Source organism: Barbatula barbatula (genome assembly GCF_947034865.1).
Source record: "Barbatula barbatula genome assembly, chromosome: 2".
In the NCBI taxonomy this organism is placed as follows: domain Eukaryota; kingdom Metazoa; phylum Chordata; class Actinopteri; order Cypriniformes; family Nemacheilidae; genus Barbatula; species Barbatula barbatula.
Window position 1 is genome coordinate 31,530,582 of NC_136767.1, and position 22,375 is coordinate 31,552,956.

General features: G+C 40.0%; 2 protein-coding genes across 3 annotated transcripts in view; both read right to left on the bottom strand.

Moving 5' to 3' along the window:
- The window catches only part of dlg4a (discs, large homolog 4a), a gene marked incomplete at both ends in the record, with an annotated part of 69,536 nt that extends 59,071 nt beyond the window's left edge, over nt 1–10,465 (bottom strand). The window contains one exon of the mRNA XM_079447612.1: nt 10,436–10,465. Coding sequence (XP_079303738.1) covers nt 10,436–10,465 — 30 coding nt within the window. The remainder of the gene's footprint in view (nt 1–10,435) is intronic.
- A 5,890-nt stretch (nt 10,466–16,355) lies between these two features.
- Nucleotides 16,356–22,127, bottom strand: mepcea (methylphosphate capping enzyme a). 2 transcript variants are annotated; one of them, XM_079488349.1, is made up of 5 exons: nt 21,693–22,127; nt 19,307–21,122; nt 17,979–18,197; nt 17,600–17,723; nt 16,356–17,494 (listed from the first exon to the last, which is right to left on the bottom strand). In XM_079488349.1, the coding sequence occupies exons 2-5, from the start codon at nt 21,089–21,091 to the stop codon at nt 17,442–17,444; spliced, it is 2,181 nt and encodes a 726-aa protein (XP_079344475.1). In that variant the 5' UTR covers nt 21,092–21,122; nt 21,693–22,127; the 3' UTR covers nt 16,356–17,441. The 2 variants fall into 2 exon arrangements, with proteins under 2 accessions (XP_079344475.1, XP_079344474.1); XM_079488348.1 differs by having other exon boundaries at nt 16,365–17,494; nt 22,081–22,126.
- Nucleotides 22,128–22,375: the final 248 nt, after the last annotated feature.

Sequence of the window (22,375 nt, forward strand, 5' to 3'; positions counted from 1 at the left end):
GTGTCCTGATACTTGAGATGATGTTCGATCCCTCCAAAAAAACCCGGACTCGAAGGACGCACAAATCCCACTGTGAACCAAAACGCCGCTGCCTACAGACTTGACCATGCTGCTTGCACACACACACACACACGCATCCTATTTAAACAAGCCTTAAACACACATGCAAAAGGGAAAACTATGCCGCACTATTTCATGACACACTAGTCATCTTAAACCAAAGCTTAGAGCTGTGAAAGCTTGGATGAATGAGTTTGAGTTTGTGCGTTTGTAGCATTATGAAAAGATCTGTGGCAGCTCTTAAGTGACTCGAGACGTCATGCTTCAGTACTCATCTTCATACTATGCACTCTAAACATGCTACCCTTGCGATTTCTGCAGAAAATAGTATGCGCACAGCATGTACATTTTCTGTATTCATGAAATACCCGGATGACCTGCTAGAACAAAGAAAACACCCCAGATAAAACACAGATGAGAACTCTTTAATATTTTATTTGTTTCCCGCAGACATCACAGAGACTAAATGGAGAGCAAACATCTGCTTAGCCCTCCCGCAGATATTTCTCCTGAGAAAAAAATCTCACAAATGTCTCAGATTCAGAAGAGATGTCAACAATGTGTCAAACTGAGCTTGGATGTGTCAGGTCTGAAATCAAAACTCTTCGTGCATTTTAACAATTACAGTCTCATTTGTTGCTTTTTTTATTTCTTTGTAACAATTTTAGGAGAAACATGAGACTGAGATGATACCTAAATGAGAAATGGACCTGTATGCAAACCCCAGAAGCGGGAAAAGCATTTTGAGACTTCCGGTTCAATGTCCCCAAAATCTATAGGTTTTTTTAAATGGGTTTTTGGTAAATCACCTCAAATAAGGTCTATGGCTAACAAAACCTCTAAATAATTTCACGTTTTAATCTATGAGATGAAACACACCAGTTATAGACGGTTTCATTTTAACAACATTAACAAACATTACTGCGAATGCACACTTTGGTGACACCAACTGAATTTCTGCTACACATGCAGAAACAATAGAGTGATAACAATCAAAAGAAACTGAGAAGAACCGTTATTTAGCTAAACTTGTCTCTCCAATATTTAGAATTTAGGCTCCGTTGCCAAGCTCAACCGCTGGATGTCAATGTACCATACAGTTTCTTTAAACGCGACCAAACTACAGGACCCGTTCAACAAATAGAAAAATTGATAAACAATAATAAAATGAACATACAACAAAATTCAACAAATCGTTTATTTAATACAATTATTACACAGTAAAATAAAAATACAAATGAATATTAACATCAATTAAATAAAAGATAAATAGTTATATTATTAGACACCAACCAAACACAAACCGGAAGTTATCTGGGGTCAGGCGCGCGTGCGTCTGATGAAACGGTCTATAACCCTCTTGTGATTTTTGAAACCTGTATTGTGCCTTTAAAACAGCGTTTGCTAACAAGTTGCAAAAAGCGACTGCTTCATTTGGCGGGGACGTTAGACGTCATCGCGCATTTAAATCTCACAAATAATGAAACATGGGCACAAATGTATAATATCATTGTTCAGGATTCATTCACAGAGTAATTACTTACCACGAATAAATTATAAATAAAGTTGAATAAAGTTTTCGATATAGAGGCCTTGTGTTAGCTTTTTACTTCTGGTGATTGTATTTAGGCTTCAAAAACAGCAAATTTTGTCTTAATCTGTAAAGATTATCTTGATAGACAGAACATGTAAACTTCATGAACATTTGTTGATCACAAACCTTTTTTTTGCGATCTTCCAAAAGTCTAGGGGAAAAATGCACAGGCTTTCAGTCGAGGGAACCAGCACGGCGCTTACATCCGGGTTAGCCTACATTAATCCATCATCTATGAGCCTCTCCGTATGATAGGGATGGACATAATATGACAACGTATGTCAGCATACTCTTGTTCAAAATGCTTGCTGCCTGACTTGTTTTAAAAGTAGGAAGTATGCAGTGTATACTGTGAAGGTTTCTGTTAGTATGCAAGTACTTCTTTCCAAACATAGCGGTACACACGCTCACACAACACATTAGGGTGGCAGCTAAATATACAATGCTGTGTTGCCTAAGAAATGATTTTGCTGTCGTATGTAACCACAGCTCTCATTTTAGCAAAGTGTTCTAATGATATTGTATTGTTATGTCATTTAGGAATTGGTTTTGTGCGTTAAGGCTTTACCACTCTGCCGGATGCTGTACATGACATTCACCAACTTACATCTCTCGCATGAATTATTCATCTAAACATGCTATAATGACTGAGAAAGCAAGGCAGAGATAGTACATGCAAAGAGGACAGAGAGAGTGGTGAGAATACAGATAAAAAATGATATTGAACACAGGCCTTGTGTCAAAACTCAAGTGTTCTGCCTAAAGAAAATGCATTTTACGACATTACTGGCATTCTCACAATAGAGAATGTGGCGCTGACGTCACGCCGTGTTGCACGCTGGGTGTCGCGCCATATTTGTAGGTGGTAGCAGCTCTTTTCTGCTAGTGAGTTCAGTTCAATGTTGTTCCGTTTGACTAAGAAGACATTAACATGGTGGGTCGGTTGTACTGTGTTATAAACTGCAACAGCAAGTCACACAGTCCTTTAGGACAGAAACTAGGCAATGAATAAGATAATTCTTCTTTCGACACGAAGGAAATCCCATCGAGGATCATGTATCAATAGCTACTAAAAAACCTCTGAAGATGGCTGCGCCGTCCCACCATGCAACGCGACGTCGATTGACAAGCTCAATGCAAAGGTATCTTTTGGACAAGGCAGATTGCATGTGTACATATTCCCAGAATGCACTGGGACAAACTCACTAAAAAAACTAATTCCACACTGCTGCAGACAAAAATATACATGGGTTGAGGAGTACGTGGAGTGCGCTACAAAAAACCTCTCTCTCAATTATAGATAGAAAATATTTTTTGTCAAATAAAAGCGTGAAAACGTACAATTGTTCAGCAATCGGTTGAGAAATGTAAAGCATAAATGTGCTTTTTGTCCAAAAAACACAGCTCCCCATTCACTTGGTATGTGTTTGTAGGGCATTGCCCTGCCCAAGATGGCGTCGCTGTTGACACATAAGCAGCCAAAATAGAATGGTCATGCACCGTCTTATGTATGCGCTGTATCATTTTTTGCTCAAAAATGTTTAGTAGCTCTAAATTATTAAGAATGTTCTCAGTCATAATGTCAGACAAAAAAAAAGTATTACACATTTTTAATAAAAGTCAAATGCAATCTGATCTTTATTTTATACAGTCTAGGAGAAACAACCAAGACATTTGATATTGTATGTAATGAATGGCTTTAAGTGACAGAGAGGCAGATGAACTCAGAGACCTCAGAGGGGATCAGCACACACACTGTCTCTCAATGGACACAAGCAATGTGAAAATCTATCTACGTTACATCATACAGGCTGACACTCAACCCTCTGTTTATCTCTTCTTTATTCATTTCTCACTGTGCTATTCTCTCCTCCACAATCCGAATCTCCCATCTACCTATTCTCTCTCCCTTTGTGTCTGTCATAACCTCCATGTTTGTGCCTGTGTCATAAATTTAGCAGTCACCGAGATGTAATCATGCCAAGAAATCGTCTGGTATTTTGAAAATATGCATTTTCCATTCTGGCCGCTTCGATTTGCTCTTCTAACAGATGTGAAAAAAACAACAGCTTGTTTTGGTGAGTGTCATCCTGTGTTACAATAATCATACACCAGACAACGGATGTTATGTGACGGTCCAACTATAAAACTGAAAGCATCCACGTGGGAGAGCGAGAGACCACCGCGCTTTGTCATACAGCTCTATTCAAAATAAAACACACACAAAAAGAGTTGTACAGTAGATATCAGCCATAAAAAACATTATTTGCTGTCAGTATCGGATGAAATGTCTTTATCAGTGTATGTGTGTATGTGTGTTTGTGTGTGAGAGACATGTGATGTACTGGGAGGTCTGGATCTGATGGATTCCGAGAGGCTAATCATGGAGGGTGAACATCAGTTTATTTGGCCCGCCAGTGAAGTCCTTTCCATTTTAAATAGGCCATCTGCCTCCAGTATGTTAGCCAAACCGTTCCCGTCACAGTCAGTTTTCAGACTAACACACACACTATCACAAACACACATACAGACGCGCAGGTACACACACACACGCTTATTTTTAAAGACGTAATTGCACGCTGTGCAGATCTCCAGCCATTTCTCACTCTCACAGACGTCTGAACGCATCTTTTTTAAATGGCTTGCTAATTTCCATGGAGACGTTCATCACTTCAGAAAGTTTTCTTACCACAATACGTCACAGAACTGCTCACTGCACAAGTCCTATTCGACATTTGACCCAAGCAGATGGCAACGGAACGGGAAAAGTTCACCCAAAAATGACAATTCAGTCTTTATTTACTTAAGAGAAATTCTCTGTCTGTGCTTTTCCAAGCAATTACAATAAATTAAAGCTTTTAAAGGATCAAGGGTGACTTGTATGACTTGTGAACAACATTACAGGTCTTCTGAAGTCATTCTTTATTTTTCGCAAACAACACTCTAAATGCTGCGTTGGCTCAACCCATTGTTGGGTAAAATAGGACTAAAACCAACCACTGGGTTATAAATTACCCTAAAATGGGTTTTTTTTCCAAATAAAAATATTGGCTTTTTCAACCCAAGGTTGGATAACAACAACCAAGCATAGGTTTATTTATAACCCGATGATGTGTATACGGACATTTTTTTGATTGTTACATGGTTTTTGTCCCATCACTGACTGCTTTGTTGCTCAGAACGGCACACAAGATTGCATTTGCGTACATGGGTTGGTGACAGTAAAGGGACTTGATTTGATATTTTACACACATTAGTTGAAACAACTCAGCATTTTTTAGAATGAAGCATGATACTTTCATACTAAAGGCCATTGCACAGTCGAGTCCGAAATTTCCATACGTTAAAAAATAAATACGACCTCACGTCGTGTCAATCACATTTACACAATGACTCCGGTATTTTTGTCCGTCATAAAGAAATCCGGACTGGTTTAGATTTTCTGCGTTTTCCGCATACGTAGCAAGCACTTTGAGAGGCGTTTGACAATTCAGAGACACCGTACAAACAAGTGCCAAATACAAATAAACGCACATGAAAATGTTGGACTCTGCGCAAAGACCTAAAAGCGGAAGATCTTAAGATCGCCACGCTGCCTTCAGAAATCACCCAGATGGAATCTGTCGACAGGCTGTTATGAGAATATTGGATTCAGACTTGATGTCTTCCTACTTGTCACTCTTAAAATAAAGGATTGAGAAATGAATCCTCAGCCGGATACCACAGAAGAATCTGTTTTCCATAGAAGCCAAGCCATAGACAATTACTTTTTGGTTCCTCGAAGAACCTAACAGAACCATTTCTTCTTACTTTGTTTCCACTACAAAGAACCTGAAATGTGAAAACAGAAAGGTTAAAGGTTCTTCATACTATTATCATAGTTTTCTAAAGACCAACCTTTGGGGGCTTTTTCTGCAAATACTTACAAATTCAATTCATCCAATTTATTGACCAATCAAATCAATTAAAATGGTTTTCAAATTCCAAATAACCCTATAGCCAACTGATAAACACTATACAATAGAATCCTTATACTGACTAAGAAAAAGACCAAAACGTATTCTCTATGCCTGCGGACACCCAACAACTGCTCTCCAGAACGAATGAACAGCAATTTTTCATCATGTCACTCATAGATCCATTAGCTGAGTAATGCGTGTTATCCTGTGGTCAAGCTTTCTAAAACACCCTGCCACATATCTGTCTCAATTTCAGACACAGGCGGTTAAATCTGTGACATCAAAACATAAAAAGAGCTTAACAGGCACTGTATTCCAAATCATCTAAAGCCAAAATGTAATTACTCATGCAAATGATAGCCTTTAACCCTGGATCGCAAATCTTTGTTCATGTCTGGATCTAGTTTCTTCTCTTTCATTATCTTTTTACATGATATTAGCTTTATATCACATGTTGCTCTTTCAATTGCCTTTCGAGATCATTCGGATGAATTTGATGAGAAATGTGTGACTTCTTTTAGTTGTTGTTCTTGGTGTGAACAGGCATACGTGCACATGAAATATGTTTAGTTTCTGTCCGCATGTTACACAAGAATGTGTGTGGCCTAGTTTTGCTTTACAGGGTTAATCGAATACGAACCGATCGTTTCATTGCAACACAAGCTAGCAGGCATTAGCATGACATCCATCTGCTTTGTGAAGTCTGATGAAAACAACTGTGCTTCAACGGCGTGGATGAGCGACACAAAGACGCCTGTCAACTTCACACGCAGCACTTGCTTAAACAATCTCCGTCATTAGAGAGCGAAAAGATATCACACCGCGTTAAACTCTCCTATTTATGCTGTTTGTCCGTTCTGACAAAAATAAATTGGACAAGAATAGCAAAAGTATGAAATGATGCAATTGCAACTGTACATGCAGTAAAATGCTGAGCTTTTATTCAGTTACAGTTCGTATTTAGATTTAAATTATACAAAAATGTTGCAATTTGCTTTAAAGTCAGACACCCACGTACACCTTTTACAAACATCTGGTTCTGTCTGACAAAGAATGTAGGCTATATTTAGCATTAAATGATAACAAAACAGTGCTCATTTAGTCATCTACTTGTACATTTAAACTTACTCGGAGTCGTAACAAACCATGATCAAGTCTGAATATGTGAATGTAAATGTGATTCGAGAGAAAAAACGTTTAATTGTCATTCTGTCAGGACAAAAATATGGCACATTTTAAATTTCAGGGTGAACAGTTCCCTTTTGTCACCAATATTTTCCATGTAAGAACAGCAATAAAACGATTTATTTCTGCTGATGTTTTACACAACGAAGTAATGAATGACAAACTGATACTTTATAAGAAATGAAAACACATTGTGATGCTGGCACATGGGGTGAATCGGATTGTTGAGTGACCTCACATGTAGGAATGTGTTCTGGACATCCACCGCAATGTTCAAATGTCCGGCGCACCTGGTGTGTATTCACACACAATACAATTTAACCTTGAGCCACGACTACTGTACAACGAACTCAATCTAAAAATGTCTCAGAAAATGACAAATGCTCAGATTTCTTTGAAAGTCAACTGCACCAAAATCTGTTTAATTACTAGTAGTTGATCGTTTGGTTTTCAACGGGTAATCTGATAAAACACAAGTAGGGATGCACGATAAATTAACGGCGGTATCGGCAGATAAATGGTCATTTTAATGTTATCGTATCGGCCGGTAATAAAAGTTACGCCAATATATAAGAGCCGATAATCATGAATAATTTGTATGAATCATTTTATATTCATATTTAGATACTGTATATCGGCCAATAATTCGGTTTTTCGACTTCCGATGTCAATTAATAACCGGTTATCGCACAACATTTACATATCGGTGCATCCCTAAACAAGACAAAAACTTTCAGGGACATCAGGGACATAGGTTCGGTTAGGAAATGTCCAGTGGAAACTGGTAAAACATGGACCCAGCAGTGTCAATTTACAACCGTAATACGGTGTTCATTTCGTGCATTTCTACTTAAAGTTTAAGAGAACGTATGTGAAACAATTACTGTACGTTCTTACCGAGTCTCTCGACAGTGGTGAACGTATTATGCCTGACCATTTGAAAGATTGTTAAATATGTGCTGCAATCTACTACGTTTCCTTCAAAATAAAAGATGTAGTACAGCAAATATGAATCTCTGAAAACATGAATCCACAATAAAAAATGATTTGGCACACAAAATGATGCCAGAAATATGAATTAATGTGAAACAATATAATGAAGACAGCAAGAGACGGTATTGGTCAAAGTGTGGTACATTCATCCATTTTCACAATCCAAGGAGCCAAATTTGGTTCAATCTCAGTCACCACGGGAGAGATCCAGTTTCAGTCCAACCCGAAAGAGTAAACCTGTACTTCTGCGAATACACACGCACATAGCACACACACACACACACGGCCCAACATCATACACACCGACAAACAAAGGCATTAAAAAGACTCTATGCAGATACACGCATCTTATAGCATGAACACCAAATACATACAAATGTTCCACCGTTTTCCTACATCATCTCACACCCACTTCATATTGTCTGCTTCTGTCAACTGAGGAGCGGGCGCCCGCTTCTGTTGCCAAGGGAACAGGCTTAAATCAAATGAAGCCAACAGGAACTGAGTGACATTCACATGCATCTGTGGCCACAGATGAGCTAACACACACACACGCTCACATACACAAACAGAAAACTGATTCCAATGCAACAAAACATGAGCAACGTACAGTAAAGCAAAACATCAAACACATCTAGAATACAACAGCTCAACCGGACGGGAACATAATGTTTGGGTACCAAAAAGCAAGAACATAAAAAGAAAACGTCTCTGTGCTGGGCATGAGTAAAACTCAAGACGTTTGAATTTCTGTCAGGCATTTATTTATGTTCCTCCAATTTTGCAATGTAGGTATGAGTTTTTTTATTGGGTCACATGACAAAAATTTTTTGAAAGCCTTCATTTTCACACTTCACATTACAACACGATATATGCCTTTTAAAATTGATCTGCTTTGGAGAGCTTCATTTTCACAGACCAAAAAAATGCAGTTTCCGTGTGGACGGAAGGTAAAAACTGAGAGATGCATTTTAACACAAATGTATTAGTGTGGTTACAGCTTTAGCTTCCTGGTGTGACTGAAGTCATAGTCTTTAAAAAGTTTTTTGTCCATTTAAAGAAAACATTTCCACACCTAACACTGCCATTCATTTCAAAGATCAGTGCGCCATTTCTCTCTCATCCCACACATGAGCAGACACTGCGCTAATTTCTCAACTCTCTCTCTCTCTCTCTCTGTACCTTTCTGAGTCTCTCTCACACGTTCAGTGCAGTAGATCTGTTGGGAGTGAGGTCATTGTAGTGCTGAGGCGGAGCATGTGCTGAGGGTGGGAGTCAATCCGAAGACTTCAAAAGAGAGAGAGAAGTGATAGAACAGACACCAGTGCCGAGAAAAAGCACCGGCCAACGTTACATAAACCGTTCAGCGGGCTCTGCCAGCAACACGACATGGGCAAAGAGGCGCATGCCGTCCAGAGCGGGGGGACGTGTCTCACCTCCACACGCACACACACGCTGCCCTAAGGGCTCTGCATTTAGATGACAAATCCCACAAGCATGCGAGTGTTTATTAATGAAAGCTCGACCTCTCGTTCTGTCTCCCACACGTATGCCTCCTCCCCTTTACCATTTAACGCCTCTTTCCTTTGCTTTTCATTATATAGCCTTTGTAATCCCTTTCTCCTCCTCTTAATCACTGCCAGCACCACGGGACTGTGAACAGCCACAGCAGGGGAAGAAACGAAGCAGGGTTTGGGGCCAGAACGCCATTGATGGTGATAACGGTGTTGGCCAAGATGTTGAAAATGTGGGGCAAAAAACTATTTTATCTGTCATCGGTTCGTGTCACTGTAGCGACCTGTAGCTGGAAGTTGTTGAATGTATACTATGAAGAGGTTTTAATAGATGGAAGATAAGCTCTGCAGACACCAGATGGGCAACAAAACACTTCCAATAACTCAAATATTTAAAACAGACAAATCTACCTTTAAAGAATACTGTAGAGGACAATATAATTTAACCTGTGAGTGTTTTTACACTGCACACTTTTTATCCGCATCTCAAGCTGTGCGCTTGGTCAAGTTGAAAGAATTTCTGCTTTGAGAGGAGCCACTGAAGGGCCACGAAAATTCGTTCCACGCTGCATCATCTTTTCCGCTTAAACAGGAAGTTGTGGCGGGACATATCCTTATCAAATTAGCCAATAGCGTTTGGAGGTCTTCACAAGAATCATTGATCTGTACATTGAATTAAGTGAGAGACTGTGACTTTTGATGCTTATATATTCGAGACGCGAATTTTGAAAACATTTGTGTGCACACTAAGACTAACACACTCGTACTAAAAGCCAAACAACTTCTATTCGATTTCATGGGGACTTTAAAACCCTGCGTTCCGTTGTACTCCACTGCGCCGCGTATCGCTGCTGGAACGCAAGTAGCCTACGCGTCCTGCATGAACGGCCCCTTACGCGCAAAACGAGAAGGGATAGAAAAAAACAGCCTGTGATTTCATTTCAGTGTGAGCTCAGGATATCAGACCAAAGAACAAGTGCGGAACCTATGAGCATCCCTCCAAACAGAGCGTGCGCTTAACGTTACCAGATTTACGCACAAGCAACACAGACTGCAATGAAAGTTTCCCCCTTGCGTCCACGCCACACATTGCGTGTTTTCGCTCTCTCTGCTTTTCTGAATTGGCTTACCTTTGTGGTCACTATGCAGAGGCAGTCCATGGCAGAGAGGAGTCAGGTGGAGATGTATCCAAACCCCCGTTCCCCCCTCTCCCCGCTCTCCCTCCAGCTTTTCTCCTTCTCTCCTTCTCTCTTTCTCTCTCTCAGAGCCCGCCGTTCGCCTCTCTTTTCTTCTCTGTATCTCCTTTGACTGACTTAAGCATTGAAGAAAACGAGTATGGAGGGAGGGGGGACGCAAAGAGGGAGGGGAGGGACGGAGAGAGAGTAGGAGAGAGGGAGAATGAGAGGGGTCTGCTTTCGGGATCCGGCAAACGAGGAAAGGACGATGAGAGGGATGCGGGTGATGAGACTGGGAGATACAGAAATGAGAAACGGAGAGATGGGATAGACGACGCGAGCAAGTAAAAGGAGATGAGGGGAGGATGAGCGCGGAGACGAGAGGTGACAGAAGGGGGAGAAAGAACGAGGGGATGCACTGAAACGGCAGAAGATGTAGACAGAGCGCGAGCACGCGCACGGAGGGAGGAGACATCAAAGGATGGAGGGGAGGTGAAGACGCGTGGAGAGAGAGAGAGAGTTCAATAGAGATGCATTACTCAAGAAAACGGCGTGAATGAAAAATCAGGGTCTCCAAATGAGAGAGAACGAACGATTTCGCCATAAAAGACCGACACGGAGAAGAGGAGGATAACAAGGGCACTCCGGTTGTCAAGGCTTTCTGTAACCGTTGCCTTGGCAACGCTGCAGAGTTGGTTCTGTGTAAATAGCCAGGATGCTGTAATGTGGCAGAGGCTTTAGTGAAATCAGTGATCTAACTGGTATAGCGCATGCCAACAGTACTTCTTGTGTGATTAAACGCTTTAAACAGTAGTGTGCTGTAGTCCACGAGACTATCCTGCTCTTACCCATAAGAAAGAAAAATCACAGATGAAATTGCTTTAGAATCTCAAATATTCATCCAACACACCAATGAGACCTAATGGAGAGCAAATGGAAACTTATAGGAATAGCAAACGAATCTCACGGTTTTTGCTGTATGAATACTTTGTGTACACACATTACACCATCTAATACCACAATGTAATGCACTCCACTTCACCTTCTATAGGCTGTGACATTTCAACTCACGTAGTTGATGTGTTCCCTGCTCTTTTTTAATGAATGAGGTCATGTGACACCAGTGTTGAATACTACTATACATAACGTTTTACAGATTTGTACAGGTATAGGCACTTTAAACTACACAGTATGCAGTCAGCTGGATCATACTCAAACGGTCAGTGAGCCACAAAGAATTCAGTGTCATGTGCATTGCATTGTGGGATAGAGCATCCTCTGGTTAGTGCACATTTAGCCAAGCTTCGCATAATATACTGTGGAGTATGGCAGTATACCATTTTGAACTACACAATGTGTGAGAAAGTCGGCATTCATTTGATAAAAAAGTAAAGCCGTTAAAGAGAGAAAGAGGGCAAGAGATGTAAGATGCTACTTTAAGTGACGCTCTCATCTTTTTTTATGCCTTTGTTGACACTTTAATCGGCTCGTCGTGTGTATTCACATCCTCGAAAAGCAAAGGATTTCTATTATAAATAAAGCTGAGTCTATATAAAAATGCTCACCCAGAAACCTGTATGACCTTTCCGCAGAACACAAAAGAAGATATTTAGAGAAACGTGAGCAACCAAACAACACAGAACTTACCTCACTGACTTCCATTGTTTGAACACAAAACCACTGAGACGTTTCACAAAAAATCTTCTTTTGCATTGCACAGAAAAACAGATTCTGAACGACATGGGGTTGAATAAATGATGACAGAATTTAGATTTTCACTTTAATGCAACTGCATTTAAAACCAATTTCACTTTGCCTTTAAATCTGTGGACTGGACCATTTGAGTTATTCGAGGGGTACATCTGAGCTTCAAAGCCTTTGAATCAGCAGTCCTGTGAGTGGAGGACGCGAGGGTCCCTGCATCCAACATAGCCTGCCATCCACGATTCCACCAAAGCAATTCCCATCCCCAGAGTGGGAAGGACGGATGTTCAACCGGCTGTGTGCACTTCTGTACACAAATCTAGATGAAAACCCTGTGTCAGCCTACAACAAGTACACACTTCACACTAGTGATGTTTCCTCACTGAAGCAGGACAGACAGATAGAAAGACATATAAAGGCTTTCACGCATGTTTCAGCGGCACGCAATGAGAACAGGATGTACACTAGAAAAGAAAGCTGGCACTAAGAGAGAGAGAGAGAGAGAGAGAGAGAGAGAGAGAGAGAGAGAGAGAGAGAGAGAGAGAGAGAGAGAGAGAGAGAGAGAGAGAGAGAGACATGTTTTCATTGGATATTTATAAAACACAAAACAGACAATGAATATGGAGAAAAGATTTCATCGTATTGGTAAGAATATGCCTTTCAATGGATTGACCTGTTTACATATTCACTCCTGCATAAGTCTCTGTGTGTTTTTGTGTTGTGAAATTGTGTGTATATGTATACGCATCTACACAGTGATCTGACAGGGGCTATAAAAAGCAGCTCACAAAAACACTACAAAATGTATAAAATGACATTTATGTACATACATGCAGAAAAACATGTGATAGATAGATCCAGGGGCATCATTAATGAACTCATAGAAAACTCATATGAACACACAGTATATTTTCTTGTACAATATCTCCATCTAGCGGTTGTTCCGGATATTGCAGTGTAGACTTTTTTGCAGCCACCGGGTAGAATTTGCTGAAAGTTTCTCTTTATATATCTTTTTTCAAGCTTTATAAATAGTAAACTAAACACATTCTCAATACACAAACCTACACAAACCTCAAACTTACAGGTCAGAAACGAACATTCTCATAAAAAATGCCCTTCGGTCAAAAACAAACGTGCCTCAAATGATCTACAAATACAAATCATCAAATATCAATATAATACACAGACTAGCTTTCTGCCTAGTGAACACTAGAGTGAGATCAATTTAACACTTGCTGTCTTATACTACTTAAAGTATGAACAGTTCTTGCTTTAGAAAAGAATACACATTAAAGTGAGTAGCAATGGACATCAAAACCACGAACATCAAAATACAGCTCTTCCTTGCATTGAAGTATTTATTCATTTATTATTTTGTATGTTATGTTTACTGTATACTTATGTTTACTGTTTCATTTTATTAAGGCACTGTAGCGCCCTCTCGCGGTGAGTTGTGTGTAGTGTCAATGGATTTACACTGTTCACCGGAAACATTAGACCATCCGGGTCCTTTTAGAATACTCATTTCAGCATACTATGATTTGGGACGTACTAATTATATTTTCGAAAACTATTTAGGACGCAAACTATGCGAATTGGGATGCTGCAACTGTTAATGAATCTTGTTGGGACCCGAGAAGAATGTGCCAACTGTATATTGTAGTGTGTTAGCAACCAAGAAAAGCTGTAATTTAAGACTTCCGGTTAAAAGGTCAATAAAAACCCTACGAAATTGAACCATGGTTTTACTACACTGTCATTACAAATGTGTTTAATGTGTTTCATTTTTAATCATTCAAATAGTTTGAAACAGTGGTGAATTATTTATTATAAATCATTTATCTGTGAACATCATTATTTAAAAATAAATCCCCCTTGTTATCTTTAATCAAAAACGTCAAGCTCCTCCCCCTCTCGAAACTATATGGGGAGCTCGCAGACCTTAGGCAGTTTTAAGCCCCTGTCGCTTCTCATTTGTCCAGTAGGGGGAGCTGAATGACAAAATACAATATTTGTAACCGAATCAAACAAAAATGTAATAATGAATGTGTAAGATTAAAAGTAAATAAGTGAACTAAACTGAAACTGGAAGTGCTTCTGGACCAGTGAAAATGAACTATGGTAAAAGTGTTGTTTTGTTGTTGTATTGATGACTTTTGGCAAAACCAAATTTACTACTGTAACCATGACTTAACTAAAGATGTGCGGAACATGTTAAAATATTTGTAGATATCTACTAACTGTCTAAATAGCTTACAGGAGACAATTGATTTGCAATTGCAACTGCAATTTATTGTTTTTGTGAATTGAAAAAATAATAATACACACAGTTGGATCAGATGTAAAGTACAACAATTATATATAATCTACTGTATATACAAATTTCAAAAATCATGTTATTTATTATGTGAACATGTTTTTATTGTGTTAGTTAGCTGTATTTATTGAGTTATCATGGATGTTGATTGGAATGCACAATAAAAAACATGATTTATGAAACTTTTCAAATATACAGAAGACTTGAGTGTTTCTTGTGAATGTATAGGCATTTTAAAGTTGCATTCAAATATGAACCATATTTAGCCCATCAGACATTAAGTGCAAATATAACCATCATCTGTCGTGCATTTAGAACAGTGTCCTATGAAGAAAAACACAATTCACCGCTTTAAGACATTTCTAAGGTCATTTATCTTCTAAGAAAAAAAAGAGAAGTTTCTTGTGAACAACATTATTTATTGCCACCATTATCAAAAACAGGATTTATGATCATCGAATGGCTCTCGATATGACTCCTATGGGTTGCCACTCTTCTTCAAAATGTTCTTAATCCTCCTGTCAAACTTCTCCCTCTCACTGATAAAAGAAAGTTTAAAGTTGTAGACGAATTTGTTATCGGAAATAATGTCAGGATGTCATGCTTGACCATTTCTCCTTTATAGCATCCTTACATAGCTTATGTCAACGACAGGCCCTCCTCAGTTTCCAGCAGGGTGAGATTTTCCAAAGCAGCAGGTCACAGATTGGTTTACATGGTTTGTGTCTGACCCTAGAATAGTGTCGGGAGTTTAGATGCTACGTATGAGAAAGCTCGACCCCCTTTGTTGGATTTAGTTATTCTAGGTGATCTTAGAGAGCGTGATGGGTTGTAGTGTGATAGAAGCTCTGTTAGGTAGGTAGGGGCTAAACCCTTTAAGGCTTTATAGACTCAAAACACATCTGTTTAACTTTGCATTTGATTAATGTGCCACTGTGCCTCTGACCGTCCGACTGTTTGTGCTTTATTTTATTTATTATCTATTCTAAACTATATTTTATTTTATTTTTATTCTTAACTGGTTAATTTTTCTTTTTCTTATTTCTTCTGAACTATGTTATTTTATTTTTTATTCTTAACTGGTTACTTTTATTTTACTTATTTCTTAACTGTTTTATCAAATGGATATTTTTAATTTCTTCTATGTAAAGCACTTTGAATTGCCATTGTGTATGAAATGTGCTATACAAATAAACTTGCCTTGCCTTTATAAGTGATTAAAAGAACTTTAAAGTCAATACGATACTTAATGTGTATCCAGTGAAGGGTTGATAACATTGGGGTTATGTGATGATATTTTCTGGACCTGGTTAGAACTACACTACAATAGTCAATTCTTGAGGTCAAAAATGCATGAATAAGCTTCTCCGCGTCAGCAACACATAGAATATTTCATCATTTGGCAACATTTCTAAGGTGGAAGAAGTCTGTTTCTGCGACATATCAGATGACACATGATTTCAAAATAACAGGTTGCTGTATAATATAACACCTAGATCTTTTACTTTGTTGGAGTAACAGTACAGCATTCAACTTGCAGGTTATAAACTTGTCTTTGGTCCGATAAGTAATATTTCTGTTTTATTAGAAATTAAGAAGGAAATTAATGTTTTATATCTTCAACACACTCTGCCAATTTGGATAGCGAGAAGGAATCATCTGGAATTGATGAGATAAATAGCTGAGTATCATCTGCATAACAGTGGAAGCTAATTCCATGGTTTTTAATAATGTTAAAGACTCTTGGCTCCCATAACAATAGCAGACAAAAATCTATTGTCTTGTCTCGAAGCATACAAGAGATGTGTTTAGCTACAAGAAAGAAAATATGATGAGGTGTAGGTTATAATTACCTGAAAAAACAGACCAACGTGACAATCTCATGTTATTTTTCAGTTTATTTAGTTTTCAATTGCTTTGAAGCGGTCCTTTGAATGAAAAAGGACTTATTTTAGAGACACATCAAGTTTACATTTGCACACAAAGTACAAATACGGGAGACCAATTTGACCTCGGTTTAGTGCAAACTTTCAACAAGGCGTCAAACCTCAGTGACATGAACAATTTTACAAACTTCTATCGCTGTTAAACTTTTACAATTGACAAATCAGTCAAGATAAAATATAAGATTCATTATCGTTTCCTGACGCACCACTACAAAAAGTCATCACATACTTCGGAGATCTGGACATTTTATTGGGGACAACACACTTTAACCTCAAACCTCCCAAAGACCAAATTATATTGTGTTAAGACCTAAACTATTACGATTGAAGAGCTACTGGAAGTTTATGAAAAGTGGCAGTCATCAATCTGGCTCCAAAACTGTTGCTGAAAAGACCGATGTTAAAATTGCGAAAAGCTTTGCTGTGTAAAAATGAAAACTGCTATCTATATTAAAAGCAATGTTTTGTTTTCTTGAAGAAAACTCAAGTCCATGGCAACAACGAAAGAAACCAGAGCTTCATGTGAACTTTTTGGCGAACGTACAATCTTTTTTAACAAAAAAAACTAAACAAATCAAATACGGCTTTGCAACCATAAGCAAACATTACAAATCCTGAACGATGATTTATCTGTTGTGTGCTTGACAGACGGACAGATCTTCCTCACACAATTTAACCATTATAACATTGATGAATTTGTAATTACTTGATGACATTTCCTTGATTTGATTCCTATGCAGGACTTTAATTTGAGAGAAACCAGTAACACCAGCTGACTGTAATAGAAAAGGCCTCATCTTCAGCAGAACCATTGGAAACATCACAGAGGTTTTCCTTTTAATGGCAGGGGAGAGTAATTTTGTCTCAGCACCAGTGAGATTCCATCAAAAATCCAAATACAGAACGTGTCAAATTCAGTTCTAGTCTTGTCCCCATTTCAAAGAAATTAATTCTCCAAAGTTCCAGTGGTTTCAAATGCTGGTCTAAACTGTCACTTCTGAGGTGAGGGTCCTTTGTGAAAAAGGTAGATTGGTCTCTGAAAGCCTAAGACAAAAGTAGAAAAGACTGAGATATAAACAAACGCTACAAAACATCAGTTTCATTATGAAAATGCAATTTAAAGCAGAAGTGGCATTCGAAAACACTGACCTCTAGATAAATTCTGTGGAGTTCCGATGAGCTCATAACTGTTGAAGCCCACCTCAGTAGTCAGGAAAGAGGAGAACTGGTCCGGTCTTAAACGAATGCTTTGGTAATTTTTACAGATGACCTCCTGGAAATTAAAACAACATTAAAATCAGTGCGTTTTGGATGAGCCTGACCTCACCATGCATTCATTTACAGTGATGAATAAAATAAAATTGAATAAAAGTCTTAATCAGAGCCCCGCCTGCCCACAATAATATCCAATCACAAGCAGCCACTGGACACGCATTTGAGATTCGTGATGACAGCAGGGATAAGGTCAAACGTCTCAGCTGACCGCTTGTGATTGCATCACTCAACTGGATTTTACTAGCACACATACAGTGAGTTTCTTTCTCTTGCTGTAAGAGTTCCACGGCTGAGGCTCCAGGATGAAGAGTCCCCCCGGCCTCAGGTGTCTGTAAATCCTATGGAAGAGCCGCTTGAGTCCCGCATCACCCCAGTTCAGGTGGACCCACTTTGTCACGCTCAAACACAGTATGACATCATACTCCTCCTTTTGTGTCAGTAGAAGCGAATCGCACTCCAGCACATAGTTCCCCTGTGAAGTGAGAGAGAGACAAAGAATCAGGAAACTGATGTCTAAAAAGTTGCATTTGCACAGACCCCCATTGCGCCACATACAAGACAAAACGTGTTGTGCTTGCCCTTGCAAGCTGTGAGTGAATGTCGAAACATCCCTTTGCAGGTAGTAAGGTGTGATTTTTCATGGGTTGCTAGGTGTTTGTTGGGGTTGCTTACTGACACACATAAAAAACACCCCAGAAACCCACAGAATCTTTTTTATTTGATCAGGATTTAAAGATGTATTGTGGTCATTCGAGTCCAGTGGTGTGTGTTAAATTTCAACTAAATGAAACCTCGGAGTGACAAAGTCATCCATCAGCAATGTGAAAGACTGACAGCAAGACAAGACACAGAAAACTGTGATAAACATGCCAGTTGTCACATAAAAAAACTCTTCCTGAATACATGTCCAATTATGACTGTTGCGTTGCTTAAAAAGGAATATGAACTTGTTTTCTTTGCAGTATTTGAGGTCTGATTACGTTCGCATATTTTCACCCATTTCTCCGGTTTTCATTTTCAGCAAACAAATGCAAATAGAAACAATATTTGAAATTTAGGAGATATATTGTTAGCAGTTTAAAGAATGAAACAAAAAATGTATAATTTCAGCTAAACACAGAGATGGATTTTTAACTAAAATGTACTTGTACGTATAAGCACACATGCAGGATATCAGGAGTGTAATCTGACAAAAGACAAAAGTTTGTGATCACAAAGACTAACAGTAAGTAGACATTTATCTTCAATTCTGCAACAAAACGAGTGACTGGGTATCTACATTACTTTATTTAGACGAAACTGTTTTTTACTATTAAAACATATTATTGGCACACCTCTGTGATCAAAGCAGTCTTTATAAGGTTCAGTCCCTAAAATGGATGACAGACCTGCATGCATCTGTTGCATGAAACATTTATTGTTTATTATTTACTCTATTAAACACCCTGCATGAGTACGGTAAGAATCACACAATTCGTTGTATGTTTTATATATCACATATGGCATTTTGCACATTGATGTTTACATTGTAACGTGTTATATTGTGCAAATGACAGTGAACTCAAACGCTCTCGGTCTTACCTTGACAAAAGTGATGTTGGCAGGGAAATCTCCAGGAGGGAGATTGTTTGCGCTCATCTCAGGCAAAGGGGGGGCAGCTATGGGTCCTCTTGAGATCCTGAGTGACACTGGGAATGAATTCTTCACATCCGGGAGGCCTACACATTCCCCATCCTCCATTTTCCCACCCTCACCTTCCCGATCGTCATTTGTGGACTTGTTCTCCGCATCACTCCCTTTTGTCTCCTTGCCTTTTTCAGCCACTTCCATCGCTACATATACGTCTTTCGGAGCACACTTCTCTTCATTTCTCTCCTCCGTCTTGCGTTTTTCTTCAGCTAAATCCTTCTCTTCTTTCCTCTCTCCATTTTCCCCTGAACGTCGGGCCTGCTGCGTGTGGACTACGGAGAGGTAATGGCGTATGTTTTGTCGGGCGGCGTGTATCAGCGATCCGTCGATATCCAGACCCACGATTCGTGCAGGATGCCAGTTCTTGGCAATGGACAGCGTCACGTGGCCCGTGTTGCAGCCCAGATCTAACACGGCCTTCCCCTTGAACCACTCTGGTTTGAAGACACGGATTCGATGATCGTCACTCAGCCCCGGATTACGATAACCATAGTATTTGTTATAGTTGCCGAACTGAAACTTCTTTTTCTGCTGCTGGTTGTTATTGTTGTTGTTATACTGGTTTGGACAGGGCTTGTCGGCACCTCCGGAGGCACGGCCGGAACCTGCGGCTTGAAAAGACTGGGAATATCCCCCGGAGCTTCTTGCCCCATATGAACAATCTGTATCCATTCGGCTGCCGGGACGCTTGCGTTTGCGTTGTCTGTTTGATGAAGGGTTGGTGGGGTTTGTGGATGGTGGTGCTGTCGAGGCATCATTGGAAGGTGGAACGCTCCCCCTTTTGTCTTTCATGTCATCACCATTTGGGGTTGAATGGGGCTTGTTTGAACTCTGTGCCTCAGCAGTGGAGCTCAAAAGTGTTTGGTCGTCTTTCAGGGTCTCAAAGTCAAGGCTGTCCACTGCAGTGCCTGACTCGAGTGATGTGGCTCCATCAACTTGTGTTGCTGAGCAGCCGTTAGTCTCCAATAACTCAGGCTGCGACACCATTGATTCACTCGAACCTCGTCCTCCAGCTCCGTGGTGCTTGTTCCTATGTCGTCGCCTGCCACCGCTTTTCAGTGGCGACACCAGCAAACTTCTGTCTCTTGTGCCAGGGCAGTTGAGATTGAGGGGGTCTGTGATGTCTCTGGGTATCAGGATCTCTACAGGGTCTCTATTTTTGGCAGGCAACGGAGAGGATTTGGGGGTCTCCGCATTGAGAGCCCGGTTCACCTCTTCATCCAAAAGGCTGTTGAGGTTGAGCGGGTCAAAAATGTTCCCGCCCAGCAGGAAGTTTGTCGGGAGGACAGAGCTGCTCTCAGAGTTGGCACGGCGTCGTCGTTTACCAAAACCGGGGTACTTGAAGCCGGCACTCATAGTGCTTCGCCGCTTATTGAGTCTCTGCGTTTGCTGTTTAGACTGCGGGGTACCGTTCTGGGTTTGTGTGGAGAGTTCAGCCTCAAGCGAGCTTTTTTCACTCGCCGCTCTGTTACCAGCGACTGCCACGGTGCGCTCGTGTGATGCCTTATTTTCAGTCTCTTTACCATCCTCTTTGCAGACGTGTGTACGTGTTGTCTTTCCGGGTGAATGGAGGACGTTGCTATTATTTCCAGAGAGTTCGGAGGGCTGATGGGAAGGGGGGTCTGTGTTCCCCTCACATGACAAAACAGTTTCTTTGACAACAGACATCTCTATCATTTTTCAGGTTGGCATTGAAGAGGGCGTGAATCTGAAATGAAAACAAACAAGTCAGGCGAATTTGCTCTCGCATTAAAACAGATAAACGGTCATAATGGACTTTTAATGGAATTACTGCCATAATTGCAAAAGATCCTATCTGGAATCTGTGCAACGCAAATAAGACGCAGTCCAATCAAAGTTTAGAATTGATTATTATTGTCAAAACTACGATGGAAAATGACTTTTAAGAATCAAATATAACAAAACCTGTAGGAATTTCTACATTCTATATTAATAATATGGCCTGTAAACTATCCTACAGAATTTATTTTTAATACAAACTCCTAAACTTTGATTCATAAAACAAAAATCAATAAATAAAGAGTTAAAAAGTTAACAGTGCAGCGTGGAAACTGTTAAACTGATGTCAGATCCTGCCAACAAGTAGCAAGTGTGTGTATACGTTAAATGTTGGGCTCTACGTCACCCACCTTTACTGTACGCGTCTTCGTCACTATCGTAATAATTACTTCGTATGGCCCCGCCCCCAGCTCATTAATAAAACATTAGCAAGATCGACACAAGAAATCAGACGAGAGAAAATAAAGAGGTAAGTTACCTAAACAGCACCAATGCTCCTCAAACACACTCGAGCGGTCTCTCTCCGCCCTCTCTTAAAGGTACACGGCACACTTGCCCCTCTCTCTCCCGTATAAATATACGGAGGACAAAAAAACTACAACAGACTAGCCGGTGTAGCAACTGCCGTCCTCGCACATCCCTCACTATCGGCGCCGGTGCACGAGCAAGCGCCAGCGCGCGCAGCTGTCCGCTGACATCACGTCCAGAATCAAAATAATAAATTCAGAGGACACGCCTCTTCCAAATAAAGCTTATTCAAATGCAGAAGACTACTGTTTTGGAATATCGTCAAGGCTTTGTGGAAGTACGGATAACAATGAGAATAACAGTTTGGTTTCAATTTATTTATGCTAACTGTTACCCACCGGGCGCACTGACTACGTTTGCTGAAGGATTGCAGCGTCTCACTGTGAGAAATGGGGGCTTTCGGCTGAATTTATACCCTTAGCGTCCCATGACGCCGCGATTAGCAGCTGATACAGCCAATACGACGCTGACGATTGGGAAATGGTTTCATTACTGTCCAATGAGATAAGCTTTGGGGTGGGATTACCCTAGTTTTTATTTTTTAGGTGCCGTAGCCAGGCGCCTGCGTTAAAAAGTCAACTTTGTTAACAGGTTGCAACAACGCATGAATTGTGAACGGGCTTCGTGAAAAAC